General features: G+C 40.3%; 1 protein-coding gene across 1 annotated transcript; it reads left to right on the plus strand.

Moving 5' to 3' along the window:
* Nucleotides 1-455: 455 nt before the first annotated feature.
* On the plus strand, nucleotides 456-14,904 carry LOC139124022 (uncharacterized). The gene is made up of 3 exons (XM_070690156.1): nucleotides 456-4,910; nucleotides 12,468-12,554; nucleotides 14,867-14,904. Exon 1 carries the CDS (start codon nucleotides 1,300-1,302, stop codon nucleotides 4,249-4,251), a length of 2,952 nt encoding a protein of 983 aa, XP_070546257.1. The 5' UTR covers nucleotides 456-1,299; the 3' UTR covers nucleotides 4,252-4,910; nucleotides 12,468-12,554; nucleotides 14,867-14,904.
* Nucleotides 14,905-15,326: the final 422 nt, after the last annotated feature.

Here is a 15,326-nt window from a genome sequence, read left to right on the forward strand (position 1 = left end):
AAGAAATCACTGATTCCTTGCAGACGAAGTATGACCAGTCAGAGGAAGACAAAGACATCTTGATTTGGGAAAAGGAGGAAGTGACGTCAGAGCTTCAGAAACTTGGGAAAAACCTTGAAGAAAAGCAGAAACAGTGTTCTGTTGTCATCAACGAAAATAAGGAACTAAAAGTTCAAATAGAAAATCTGGAAACTGAACGTCAGGAAGTCTTTCATGCGGACAGAGACTGGTCAAGATGAACAACACGCATAGAAGTGAAATGGAAATTCTTGAAAAGAAATTGGAACAGAGTGAGGAGCAGAACAGACAACATCAGGAGCTTCAGGCACGACTTAACAAGACCATTCTGGCAATGTCAAGCGTCAATAATGACACTGTAAAAGCATATGAGGGGAGACTTGAAAATATGGAAGAAGCCAGGAGCAACATGCAGAAACAAATTGACACATTGAAGGAACAGAATGATTTCCTGACTTCTGAAATGACTGCAAGTGAATTAGAGTACAAACATCAAGCCAAAGAATTTGAAGATACCATTCAACAAATGACGGACACATTGAAAGAAGAAGAAAAGTATATTTCAGCCCTCACAGATGAAAATGCTTGTCTTAAGAGACTTGTTGACAGCAAGCAAGAGAAAGCTTCACACTTTGAAGAGGTGACACAGGAGTTGGTTGCAGTAATGGCAGAGCTGGACTTCTATAAAAAGAAATTCAAGAATTTGCAGGAAGAGTTGACACCATTGAAAGAAAAGAGTCGTCCTATCCAACCCATATTATCCGAGACGCGCACTCTTGACATCATCACTGAGCTGACATCAGAAATTAACAATCTTAAAAGGGAAGCAGAAATCAAAGAAGAGATTATAGCATCCCAGAAGTTAGAAATTGAGCAATTGAATGACAGAGTGCAGAAGTCACAATTCATCGAGAAACCATCTGATAATGATGTTCAGCTGCTAGAACAGTTGCTCAGTGATGAAGCTCAAGAAATTCCGGCTTTCCAGGAAAACAATCAGTTCTTGGTTTCCCAGACACAAGCAAACATCGCTCAAAATGAATGCAGTGATCGGACTGCAGGTGACACCAAAGTGGATAGTCAGGCAGCGACACAGAGTGCAACAAACGCTATTGCAGTAGTTCGCCCAGCTGTCTCATCAATTACTGACAGTCCTCTTACCTGCAGCGATCACTTAACTGGACATTGGCAAAAAGGGAAGCAGCCTGTTCAAGACCATGCAACTGCGCCCTCATTGTCAGAGCATTTAAACTCCCAAGGGTCATCCAAGAAGGCCTAGGCATGACCCAAGAAACCCCAAAAGGCCTACTGGACCAGACAGGAAACAGTCGAAGTAGATCTGTCGACCTCAAAACAACTGTGAGGAATGCTGTTACTCCAGATATGGGCATATCTACACAAACTGACCTTGAAGGAGGGTGGATAAAGCCACTGGGAGTTGATGGAGTAGATATGGTGAACAGCACTGGAGGTGGGAAGACAGGCCACTCGCCTGGTTTCACCATTTGGAGTAAAATAACTTCTCATAAAGTAGAATACGGTAAATACTATAGAAGTTGTCTAGCGGTGGCAATAATCATAATGTTGTATTTGCTGACCCAAGGACTCTTCACTGATGGCCATGTGACCATCAAACTGTATCCTGCCATTACCCTGACTAGCCGTTGTGAAAGGAACATCAGTGTTTGCCCCGACTTTGACAAATGGAGAACGACCATGATAATTGCCTGCAGTGGATATACAGCAGTGATGCATTGCCTACATCACAAGTGGGAAAGACGGGCGATTGTAACTCTGCAAAGGCCATGGGACCCTGGCAGAGCATCATGGGAGGGCGAATACAACCACAAAGAGGACCCTACACCAATCACGATTTATCAACTTGTGTCTGGCTCTATGTATAGTGTACCTATTTCGGTGGAGGACCAAGAAATACAAGCGGTAGTGGATACAGCTGCCGAAGTAACAATCATTTCAGACCGCCTTTACCATGGACTTGCGGACCGCCCTCCAGTTATAAAGGTTACGACTATGCAGACAGCAGGCAGAGAAATGGGTATGAAAGCCTACCAGGTGGGGCCAGTCACTAGCCAACTAGGTACCACCCAGTTTACCGAAAATGTGTATGTCGCACCAATAGGGGACGACATGCTTTTTGGCGCAGACTCCATGCGATCGAGACTGATTGTGTTAGATATGCTCAACAACCGTCTAATGTTCGATGATGAGACTGTCCCCATGGTTTTTGGTCGTAAGGGAAATTTCGGTGGGGTTGCAAAGGTCACACTGCAGGGTAGAACAACTACACCTCCTAACTCAGTGGTTAGGGCCCCATGCCACCTAAGTCAAACCCTCGGGGAGTATATGATCGAACCCATTTTGGAGTTACAGGTCATTATGCCCCGGACGGTTCACGAAGGTGGCCAGCAACCCAAAGTGTGTTTTGTCAACCCAACTGAAGTACCGATAACCTTAAGAGGGAGCAGACGGCCGCCGGACCCTGACACCACAGCACTCTCAGGCTCCGACGCGATGCCAACCAATGGTCCGGATATGACGCTATCAGCTGACCCGGATACAGGGACTGGCCCTGATCAAAGGAACAAGGACAGCACAAGTCTAGAGGACACTGAAGCCATGACAAGTGTCAGAGAAACGCGGTCATCACGCCAAGGGGAGCAATTCGATGAGTGCCCCACCTGGCCATGGGACCCTGGCGGAATATCATGGGATGGTGAATACAACTACATGGAGGACCCCATGGCGACGACAGCATTCCATACTCATGCTGATATCGAGCATATATGGGACAGCGAACATGCGACCTTGAAAGTCTACATAGTGACCCGCAGCAGTGAGCAAACCGAAGGCACGGCAATTCCTATGGGCACCGCAAATGACATCAAGGAAGCACAACAGAATGACCCTGAGTTACAGTATGTGTACGAGTGGGCTTACAGTAGGACTGGACCCAGTGAGGGTGAATTGAAGCTGTCGAGCCCAGCAACTAAGCACTACTGGATCAATAGGGAGATGTTCTTCATCACAGAAGGTGTACTGTGGAGGGAAGGAAATGAGGAAGGGGAAAAACGACTTGTCATCCCGGCCTCAATGAAATCAGAGGTCATAGACCTGAACCATTCCATCCCCTCAGCAGGACACCAGGGTGTGCAAAGAACACTCTCCAGAATCAAACTGAGGTATTACTGGCACAGAATGTCGGATGATGTAAGGAATTTCATAGCCGGCTGCCCGAAGTGTAACAAGAACAAGAAGCCTCGACAGTACTCCAAGTTCGAAATAGTCAAATTCCATGCTGGATCTCCAATGGAACGGGTGCACCTCGACTTTTTGGGGCCACTGCCAAAGACTAAAAACATTCTGATGATGGTAGACCAGTTCACCAAGTGGGTGGAATGTATACCGCTCCCATCTCAGGAGGCAGAGGTCACAGCCCAGGCGGCAGTTAACGAGTTCTTTGCCCGTTTCGGATGTCCGTTTGAAGTGTTCACTGACCAAGGGAGGAACTTCGAGAGCCAGCTTTTCACGGCGGTCTGCGATCTATTACACATTCACAAGCGTAGGACCACGCCATATCGGTCGTCAGCGAACGGACAAGTTGAACGTTATAACCGTACGCTGATGAACGCGGTTAGGTGCTACGTTGGAAATTCGCAGAATGACTGGGATATCAACCTACCCCAAATTGCAGCAGCCATGCGAGTATCCGTGAATCGCAGCACCGGGTATACAGCCAACCGACTGATGCTCGGGAGGGAAGTAAACCTGCCCTCAGAGCTGATGTACAGCCAACCATCTGCCAGCTCAGCCGAAGACTTAGGGCAATATGTACAGAACTTGGAACAGACCCTGAAGACCACACATAACATTGCACGCAAGACTCTCAAGACCGACCAGGAGAGGATGAAGCGCGATTACGACCTTAGGATCAACACTAAAGCATATGACCTTGGAGACTGTGTATACATCTTGGACACAGCCACAATCAAGGGAAAGTGCAGGAAGCTTAGTCCTCCTTGGAAGGGCCCCGGAATCGTGGTGGAGAAACTGACACCGTACCTGTACCGAGTTAAAATCAAACGGCAGGAGACAGTGGTTCACCACGATAGGATGAAGCTGTGCAAGGACAGCACGCTACCAGATTGGATCCGAAAATATCAGGAGGCTGGTAGAAGGGGCCACAGAGATCAGAGTGTCGGTCAATACACTTAGCTACACCAAGGAACTGACTGACCTTGCCCAATGTACTGGAGAGGGACTCGTGCCTGAGAGGGGACTTACAGGCCCCAGAGGGTACATGTTCTGAAGATCAACCAGTACGCAACCACCCATCCAAAGGGGAGCTACCTCGGTAACGCCCCTAGTGACGGGAGCAATAGCAGTTGGAAATATTCCAGCTGGAACAACATAGAAGAAAGACGACCCATCCAGGAAGGGGAGCTACCTTGGTAACGCCCTCAGTGACGGGAGCAACACCGGTGGGAAATATTCTCCCCGGGAAGATTTAGAAGAAATAAACGCTATCCCTTTCTCTCTTGTCTTTTTCGTTTGTTTGTTTTGCTTCCTTCCAGGTTGTAGATGCGGTTCCCACCTGTTTGATAAAACGGGGGGGAGTGTAGTGTGAACAGCGCCCCCAACTGCCCCTGTCAGTTGCTAGGGGATACTGCCGACCCCCCGCGGAGTCAGCGTCCTGGGACCATGTGATAACTGCATCGGAACACACCAGATCTAAGACTACAGCCATACTAACCACATCGTACAGCTACAAGCTCCGATATATATATATACTCGCTCACTGAGAAGCCAGATACCTTGACTGTCTGAACAGACGTATTATTCCTGTTCTGGAGAGTACATCTTGCTTCACCACGGTGAGTACATATATTCACCCGGCTATCACTTCAAATGTTTCATACAGCATCAACCACTTTCCTAAGGACCACCGATAATTCTCACTGTAAGATCTGTCTAGAGTCACTATTTACAACAAAAGTAGGAAAACAGCACACTGATACAGAACGAAAGCATTGTGAATATTTCAAAACTACCCTTTAAAAGTTTGTACAATTGGTACAACGAAGTAATGCCCTGAGTTGATCCAACTCGCGTACCCCTCTCAACAAAGTGAGATCGACCTGGATACAACGCCCTCAACGTGCTTCTTGAACTTAGAATGGCGGTGATCGCTAAGGTTGAAGTCGTTGTTTATAAACCATAAATCGGAGTAATCTTCCTCCATCGGATGGAAATATCGACAGATTTCAACAAAATTAACATCATCAGATATGCAGGTATTTTATGTCATCTTATTTTGCACACACAATCGATATTCCGCCCGATATTTATGGCAATGTGATGGAAGGTGTATCTGTACTGTTGCCTGTAGACAACCCCTTGTCAAAATCGATCAAAATTTTCGATAAAAATTTACAAAATTGTAAGATTCCTTCATCGGTATACAAAGGAAGTGAGCGACTGCATCTCTAAGAATGTCCGATCCAAAATTTCAATTTTAAAATGAAAAAATAACGCCAATATTTAAATATCAACAAAATTTTTGACCAATGTTGTCATTGGGGTATGCCGTGTACAACGGCAGTCAAATACCTCCATGACAAAATTGGTCAAAATTGTTGATGATAAATCCACAAAACATCTCCGTTTTGGATTTCTAACATCCCTGAGATGGATCGACTGACAAAAATCACAATTTTTGTCAACAACCATATTTCTAAATTTGTAAAAATAACCTTGCAATCAACTTGTTGCCATGACATCCTTGTCAACAATGCAGTCAAGTCAATGCAATGCGTTCAAACTTCAACGCTCACAAAATATTTCCTTTCAAAAAATTCCTCCAAATTCTGACATTTTGATGTCAAGTAGACATACACTTCATGTTGGTGTATTTTATCTACTTGGAAAATACTTTGATTTGGTCTCTGCCAGCCTCTACAACACCAATTTTATCACCCATGACTGCAATGTACACAGGGTATCTCACATTACCTTCCAACAGATTACAGATCCACTTTCCATCACATCGATATTTTAGGATTCTATCAAAGACATGACAAACATAAACATTATCATCTTCATCCACAGCAATGTATCCATCGTATCCCACAATGCCCTTTGGTATCATACTTTGTCCGAATTGATGTAAAAAATTCAGGTCCCTGTCAAAACACTTGATGCATCCATTGCCACTGTCATAAACCATGATGACATTGTTGCTGTTTACAACCACAGACACCGGCCAGTTGAATTGCCCTTGGCCTCTAATTTGACCATCGACTTCTTTGACATACTCTCCACTTTGAGTGTACTTGACCAGTCTATCATCTCTGTCCTCAGGTCTCAATGATGTCCAAAGAGGTCAAACTCAAAGTGACCAAAACAAAGTCATCCATCAGAGCTATGTCAAAGACTACTTTGATGTTTTCAGGTAGAGTAATTATTTGGATAATTTTACCGTTTTCATCACAAACAACAATTTGTTTATTTTCATCATCAAGTATGAAATAGTGGTTGAAACGTGAGATGGCTACACTCAGTGGCCGGAATGGCTTTGCAAACTGACCATCAAAGCTTCCTAGGACTTTGTCACAGGTATAATCTTTGTTCAATATCTGTACAATATTGTTACCACTGGTCACACACCACAAGTTTATCACGGTGGAAGACTAAACCTCTTGGACTCTTGAACTTTTGTCCTTGGTCTTGATGTTGACCATTAACCGATGTCACTGACCAGTCACCTGAAAGGTCAAAGGTCAAATCTGTGAAAATTATTGAATGCATTGTTGCACAGCTTACTTTTTGTTCTGCTGTAAAAAGAAACACTTTAATTCAAATAATTTTTTCACTGCAACAGAAGTTTTTTAAATTCACATAAATTCTTTGAAGTATAATGTTATTTTTTGAAAACTTCTCCCTCAATTATTGGTCATTTTGCGGATTTACCATGGTAACATTTTCAACAGAAATAGGCAAAGTCAGTATTTTTGTCATACATTTTTCATTTATTATACTAAATTTCCAATTCTTCCAATTTCGCACATTTATTTTAAAGATGTTGCTATCATGTACCAAAATACGAAGTCCTTCACTTATTACTAGTAACCATGGCAACATGTTTTTGAGACAATTGCTCAAAATATTAATTTTCCTGTAACTTTTGTATTTCATGTAGTAGGTCCAAAATTTTTTCGCAAAAGATCACAGCTTGTCATAAGCTTGTTTATTTTGTATTAATGCATTAGAATTGTCATGCATAACAAGTAACCATGGCAACATGTTCAAAATTTGCTTTTCTTCATATTCTGTTTTGCTTTTGAAGTAAAATGAAAATTCTTTCGCAAAAGTTGTAAGACTGTAAAAGCTTGCTCAGTGGTGCAGTACATTGATACATATAACAACGGATTTTTTTTCATTTGCTCAAAATTACTATTTCCTAATAGCTAATGTTTGTAGTTGAAATTGAAAATCTCTAGTAAATATTGACATACTGTAGTTCACTTTTGTCATAATTTTTTAATTTCTTACACTGAATTTCAAAATTTTACAATATAGCACATTTGTTAATCTTTAAGATGTACTTATTATGTACCAAATTTGAATTCATACACTTATTACTGTAACCATGGCAACGTTTTCTTGATAACTATGCCCATAGTATTTATTTTTCTGTAACCTTTGTATTTCATGCAGTAGATCCAAATTGTTTTTGCAAAATTTCACAGTTGGACATTAGGTTGTTTGTTATGCATTAATGCATTAGTACAGTCATGCATAACAAGTAACCATGGCAACATAAATGGTCAAAATGTGCTTTTCTTCATAACCCTCTTATGCTGTTGAAGTAAAATGAAAAATCTTTCATAAAAGTTGTAAGAGTGAGTTAAGCTTGTTCATGGTGTAGGAATATATTACTACACTAGAGTATTATCAGTTACCATGGCAACAGATTTTATTCCATTTGCTCAAAATTATCATTGCTTTGTAACATGTTTTTTCAGTTGAAATAGAAATTCTCTTGGAAATATTCACTGACACGTAATGTAAACTTTGTCAATGATATGCCAATGTATTGAAACACTCATAGAATGTTTGGCTGGTATCCATGGCAATATTCTTTAATTATTGCTCAAAAATTTTTATTATGTCAACAAAGTTTGAATTTGTGAACATTTTAACGAAAATTCTGTAGTGTTCTCCTGCATTTTTGTGAGTGTGAATATAGGACTGAACTAAACTTTTTGTTTGTGTACCAGTACATTAATACACTTGTGTGCTACTGGTAACCATAGCAACAGTTTTATTCTATTTGTTTAAAATTTCATCATAACATTTTCTCATTAAAAATAAAATGAAAATTCTCAAGTATGAATAGTTCTTAAACTGTTGTCAAATTCCAAATGATAACTTTATCAACAAATGAATTGATAGAGTCTTGGAATGTCTGTTTTCCATGGCAACAGTTTCACAATTGTAACTCAAAAATTCTTATTACCTTTTCATAACTTTTGGTGCTCCACCAGATGTTTGTGAGTTGAAGTCATTTTTTTTTTAATTTTCTGGTCATTTTGACCAGAACTTAACATGAATATAATTTTACTGGTAGACAGTAGTAATGTTATCAAAGTTCCTAGATCATTTACATATTACTATAACTTTAGTTAAACACACACAAATATTGCATGGCATTCCATAATGTGATTTTCTTCCATTTTAATGGTTACACAGATTTCAAATTTTCTGAGATATCTGCAGTCTGGCATAGCATCACAATTTTAGAGATCATTTAAATAATGTGTGAAGACAGTCTCTTGGTAAGTAACTGTTCTTCCGAAAATCAATCAGTGATTTTGCAATATTTGACCTTCACACCATTTTATACCTATGTCCACATTTCTCCATTCCGGTGACATTTATTGTAAAATATCAGCCATCATATTATATGATAAACATCTAGTTTCTGTTACCCAAACTGCACTTTTGGCTCTCATACGGCCACCCCCACAGTCTTAGGAAATCCCATTCAAAAATTACTGAGCAAGATGGTGCATTACGGCAAGAGCAATGCATCCTGGGAAGAACTGATCCATGATGTAATTATTATGTTTTTTTTACAAAGTCATGTAAAATATAGCTTAAGCATGTTCAAGGTTATGCTAAAGTGGCTTTTGAAGTCCAGCCTTTGTAATAAAGTGTGAACTATGAATTTTATATCCTGGGTCAGTTGTATTCTACTTGTCTATAAACTGATCCAAGACATACAAGACATGGTTCATGCTCATATACAAAAAAAGGGACTTCAAAAGCTACTTCTACGTAACCTTGAAGTTTTATTTTTTCTGTGACTTTGCGTCAAAACGCGATAATTACAACATAGATCAGTTGCTCCCAGGATGCATGGCTCCAGTCCGTATTACACCATCTTGCTCAGAAATTTTTGAATGGGATTTCCCCACACTGTATTGGGACAGCCAGATGAGAGCCCAGAAGTGCAGTCTGACCCCCAGGGTAACCTAGACTAGATAAATGTCGAGATAACAACAACAAATGTTTTCAACTTTTGAGTGTTCCTGAGCCACATTTGCAAAAAACAAAATGGCTGCCATTCTCTGCCTACATCTATAAATCTGCACTGTGTAAAGACAGTATAAACCCTTGAATGTTCTCAATGTCAGTATTTTATGAATTAATGTAGATTAATGTCATATGCAAAGATTAAGCTCACGCATTCCTAGCTTTGGCAGTTTAGATTCCTAAATTTTAACATGTTGTTTTCTTTTATTCTACCAGCAATAATTGAATAAAATGGTGAAAGTTTACAAGATGTCGAAGAGTGATCACTGCAGTGTGTGCAATGAGGTCAAAGTTCAGAGGTGAGAGTTTGACAAACACTCTCCTAGTTCAGTCAATTGTCCTTAGGTAGTGGTGTTTGTATCCAACACAGTTCAATGTGAACCACGAGGGGCAGTAATTGAGTGCCGTTCATATGCTTCAACACAAAGTAAATTGTAGCAGCTTGTGTTTTGAAGTGTAACAGAACACATGATACAAACATGACAATTCCCTCAGATTCAACTCTGGACCTATCTCTGTTAAACAGACCCTCATCATTGATTTCTTTTTTTTATCATAGTGATAACTGCTCCAGAATTCAAGCATTCCTATTGTAAGCTTAAAATCGCTGTGAAGCAGAGTTAATTCTAGGACGCGCCATTGCGCAATTTGCGCAAAAAAATCTCGATGGCCCTAATTTCTACCTTTGATGCGCCACTAAGGGCGCAACATTTTATGAATGGGTCGGTCGATCACGCAGAGTTCACTTAGTTCATACATTTACGTAGCTCCCCGAAGGTCATTACCTCAGTCATAGTGTGCCATGTAAAACGATTCAGTTACCCTTCGACCTTTGCCCACTACGGTAAATATGGTGGTGCATAGGAAGCTGGGTAGAAAGGACTGATGTAGGGGCAAACGGTGTTTTGGAGCCGTTCGCATGTGGTCTGGCTCGATGAATATAAAACAACAGCACTGGCCGCTGCGTAAAGGTGGAAAGCTAGTCGACACTCGATTTTTAACGCCGGTATAGTTGATGAACCCAGGATGATCGGGCAGTCCCTTAAATTGAAGCGTTTGCACGTCTATCGTCCATACCACGCTGTGTAAAACCCTTTGGTCAGAGCCAATGATCGTAAATTTGCTAATACATACAAGTTATGTTTATAAAAGTTGATGTATCGATCACTTTATGTAGGTCGTACGGGTTACACTCTCGTGTTGTATCAGTGTGATAATTGTCGACCAGTGCAAATCGGGGCCACTCAGAGAAATCCTACCGGTGCGCTAAGCTTTGATCATGATCGTTTCCACAGTCAAAATCACAGTCCGTAGTAATTTGTACAGTTGTGAAAGTCCGACATCAATAATTCATCACATAAGTTACGTAAACAATTGAATCAAACCAAACGGTTAGTTTGCTGCTGCCATTGTTGGGCCTGTTGCGTACGTACGGGGCACAACTTTGCTGTAGGCTTCGTTGGTTACGGGCGCCCGATCTCTAGTATTCTCCTTTTCTTGACTTGATAGACTATAGTATTTTCAGCAGAAAATTCAAGGGTTTTACATGTGTGATCATGACGGCCCCCGATTTTCTAAAATGGCCCCCTTGGGACAGGAGTAGGGGCCCACAGTGGCCCCTTGTTTTTACGTCCTAGAATGAACACTGTGTGAAGTCACCCAACAGTAACTCTTGTAAGAAAGCTACTCTGTGTTTTCAAATCTGTAGTGAAAGGCAAACTAAGCCATATACGATTGGATGCATCATGGAATTTTGATAAACCACGATATAGTCCACATTTATAAAATGTGCACTCTGACCTCAGGTCTGTCCCAGAATGCATCAATTCTGATAAAATAGGTTTGTACAAAATTCTTCCTACAGCTGATTACTGTTCATAACAGAGACAGGATTACATGATCAACAAGGCAGATATTTATGAACAACACATGGTAGTATCAATTAGACTATGTTTCTATGTGATTAGAATTGATACATGTAATAATGATTACATTCCTGCAGTCAGTGTGTTCATTACAGCTGTAGTGGATGGATTCAAAGTGACTTCTTTCTTGTAGGTCTGTTACACCCTGACAAAATGATAGTGTCCAGTTTAAAACATCCTTTGTCAATGACAGTGGTCTGTCAATAGTTGGTATTGTCCATGAAATCAAATCACAACTGTCTCTGATAACTAGTGAAATGCTGGTAACCATGGTGTTTACAAATTTATGTAAACAACTGATGCATACAATCAGCTCTCTGAATGGTGCAAAAAACCTAAAGAAGTCACAAATACAACACCTTCAATGAAAGCGGCCACTCTGATCACAGATCTATCCATAAGTGCATCAATTCTGATAAAACAAGGTACCAGGTACTATATATTACTTCTTTACATTTTTTCTTTCAGATTTTTGCTGATACAGAATACCACAGTAAAAGTCTGCAAGACTTCAAATTACATTGTTCTGTGATGTTAAAAGTCCAAACTTGATATCAAAATTTGGATTTTCATAAGTATAATTGCCATTCCTGGCTTGAATGCAGGTATGGCATGACATCAATGACCTAAAAAGGTTAATGTGAACTGTAGTCAACAATCTATGCCAATACATAGTTTATGTCCTTGCCTTTGTGTAGGACGAAGGAGTACTTGTAGCTAGTGTCAGTTCAAGTTGTACATGTCATATTTTTTGATGTACTGAACACAGAAGTAGGAAAACTCTCATAATATCAGGATCTGATATGAATTAATTCATAGATGCTTTTCTTTATTGAATGGATACACATTTGTGAGGAATTTTTCCAAGGGATTTGATGACAGTTTTATAATGTTTCTGTTGTTTTATAGATTGTAACACAGTTGGCTGATATAATGTGAAAGTTTCCAGGACTTCAAAGGATGATTTCCTAAGTACCTCATTGTGTCAACACTTTGGTGAGTAAATCAAAAACACCTTGTTTGTACATTAAGTAGATTTTTTCCCATCATGCAACTGCAAAGATGTTAGGGAGTGCTTTGTAGGTCTTAGAAGAAGATAATGTAAGGTACAACCTGAAAAGCAATCTATGATAGCAAACTGAGAGTCCATTCTCCGGGACACTGTGCTTTTCAACTGAATTGGCAGTGCAAGGTACTATGGCTGGTCTGACCCCTGGGGAGGGGGTACTCCCAATATTTTGATATGGGGATATGCCATTCAAGTTGAAAATATCTACCCATAAAAATTGAGAAAAATATGACCCATTTTTAGGGATATTCTTGACAAATTGGGGGAATTTTTAGCTGTTATTTTACTGCATTTTAAGATCCCCTTTGTTACTGACCCAGAATAATGGATTTCTGAATGAAAAGTGACCCATGTTTAAGGATTGTTTTGTGAAAAAGTGTTCCATTCAGGCAGCACATACCCATACCTGTACACATTTTCATGGGAGTGCGAAATAATAAGGAAGTCAATTTTCAGTGTCATTATAGGATGTAAAAACGAGGGGCCACTGTGGGCCCCTACTCCTGTCCCAAGGGGGCCATTCTAGAAAATCAGTGGCCATCATCATCACACATGTAAAACCCTTGAATTTTCTGCAGAAAATACTATAGTCTATCAAGTCAAGAAAAGGAGAGTACTAGAGATCGGGCCCCCCCCCCCCCCCCCCGTAACCAACCAAGCCTACTGCAAAGTTGTCCCCCGTATACATACGCAACAGGCCCAACAATGACAACAGCAAAAGTAACCGTTTGGTTTGATTCAATTGTTTACGTAACTTATGTGATGAATTATTGATATGTCGGACTTGAACAACTGTACAAATTGCTAAGGACTGTGATTTTGACTGTGGAAACGATCATGATCAAAGCTTAGCGCACCAGTAGGATTTCTCCGAGAGTGACCCTCGATTTGCACACATCGACAATTACTCATACAGTCTGATACAGCACCAGAGTGTAAATCGTACGACCTAAATAAAGTGATTGATACATCAACTTTTAAACATATTAACTTGTATGTATTAGCAAACTTATGATCATTGGTTCCATGGATGTAAAAAATATCCATTTTTTACATCCATGTTGGTTCTGACCAAAGGGTACGTTTTACACAGCAGTGTTGTTCTATGCATAGAACTGGCTACTCTGGAAAATGAGATATGTCCGACCTAAAATGTGTTGCTCTTCAAAACGATCATCTGGCCAAGCATGGATGCTTTCCTTGCAGTGTTCAAAGTTTCGTTTGTATGGACGGTAGACGTTGCAAATGCTTCAATTTAAGGGACTGCCCGATCATCCTGGGTTCATCAACTATACTGGCGTTAAAAATCCGAGTGGCGACTAGCTTTTCACCATTACGCAGCGGCTAGTGCCGTTGTTTACATTCATCGGCCATGCCACATGCGCACGGCTCCAATACACCGTTGCCCCTACATCAGTCCTTTCTACCCAGCTTCCTATGCACCACCATATATGCTGTAGTTGAGGTATTTAATTGCAAAGGTCGATGGGTAACTGAATTGTTTTACATGCCACACTATGACTGAGGTAATGACCTTCGGGGATCTACGCGAATGTATGAACAACGTGAACTCTGAGTGATCGACCCATTCATATGATGAGGGCCATTCGAGATTTTATTGCGTCAATTGCGCAATGGCGCGTCCTAGAATTAACTCTGTCATTATGACCATAACATCAATGATTTATCCCTGAAAAGCTAAATATTGAATTTCAATTTTCTATGAACAGTGATATTAAATATGCTTTGACTAAAAAATAGAAAACTCGCCTTGAATATGTATTTTGATTTCTTCATCTTTTCAAAGAAAACTGAGAGAGTCAATATTCCCTGACAAGTTGTAAACCAATGTGATTGGTATCGGACAAACAGTTTCAGGGAAGCATTTGTTTGAAGAAAATTGAGCAGAAAATTAGAAAAGAACCTGAAAAATTTAAATAAACAAATTTTATGCTAATTTATTCATAACCAACTTTCACTCAAAAATTGATGATCGGTAAGGGAGGGTTACTCACAAAATGATAAACAAACTAGGGGGTACCAAAACATTTCTACATGAGACAGTAATGTTCTATGTATATCAAATGATGTTACTTTAACATCAAATTTTAAAAGTTCTGTATCAGGAGGGGGAGACCCCCTAGGATCCTTGGAAATGCCTTTCCAATAACCTGGTATTTAAAATGTAGTGACTACAAAACTGCATCTGGCTTCAAACTGTCCCTGTAATTTCTTGTAGTGATACCTTAGTTGCATCTCACTGCTAGAAGATACTGGGTGAGTTTAAACTGGTACAATTGAGCATCCATCAACATAAAATGTATAAATAATGTATGTCTAATGAAAACCATGTTCCATAGTATCTAGGCCTTCAGGGGCCTTCAAAGTCTTCAAAGGTAAAGTCTTTATTCAAATACAGCAAATACGAATGAGTATGCCTAAATGGCTTTAACCAACTTGACCTGATAGTAATTTAAACTTGGCAGGATAAGAATTGTACAGTAAATCTGTCATAGTGGTCTCCCTTGCAGAGCGGTTACCTCTCTATAAGTACATTGTGGCACCTTTTGGAAATCCCATTTTAAAATCCACTACACAGTGGTCGCGTTTGACGCATAATTGTGCGTATTTGACGCAAATAGCAAGCTTGTGGACGCAGTTTTGATGGCATCTGCGTCCAATGGGACGCATTAGCTTCC

This window comes from Ptychodera flava (assembly GCF_041260155.1).
Source record: "Ptychodera flava strain L36383 chromosome 23 unlocalized genomic scaffold, AS_Pfla_20210202 Scaffold_23__1_contigs__length_28996876_pilon, whole genome shotgun sequence".
NCBI lineage: Eukaryota > Metazoa > Hemichordata > Enteropneusta > Ptychoderidae > Ptychodera > Ptychodera flava.

Bases quoted from the DNA above. Each gene is read 5' to 3' on its own strand.
- LOC139124022 (XM_070690156.1), top strand. From the start codon at position 1,300: ATGACCCAAGAAACCCCAAAAGGCCTACTGGACCAGACAGGAAACAGT.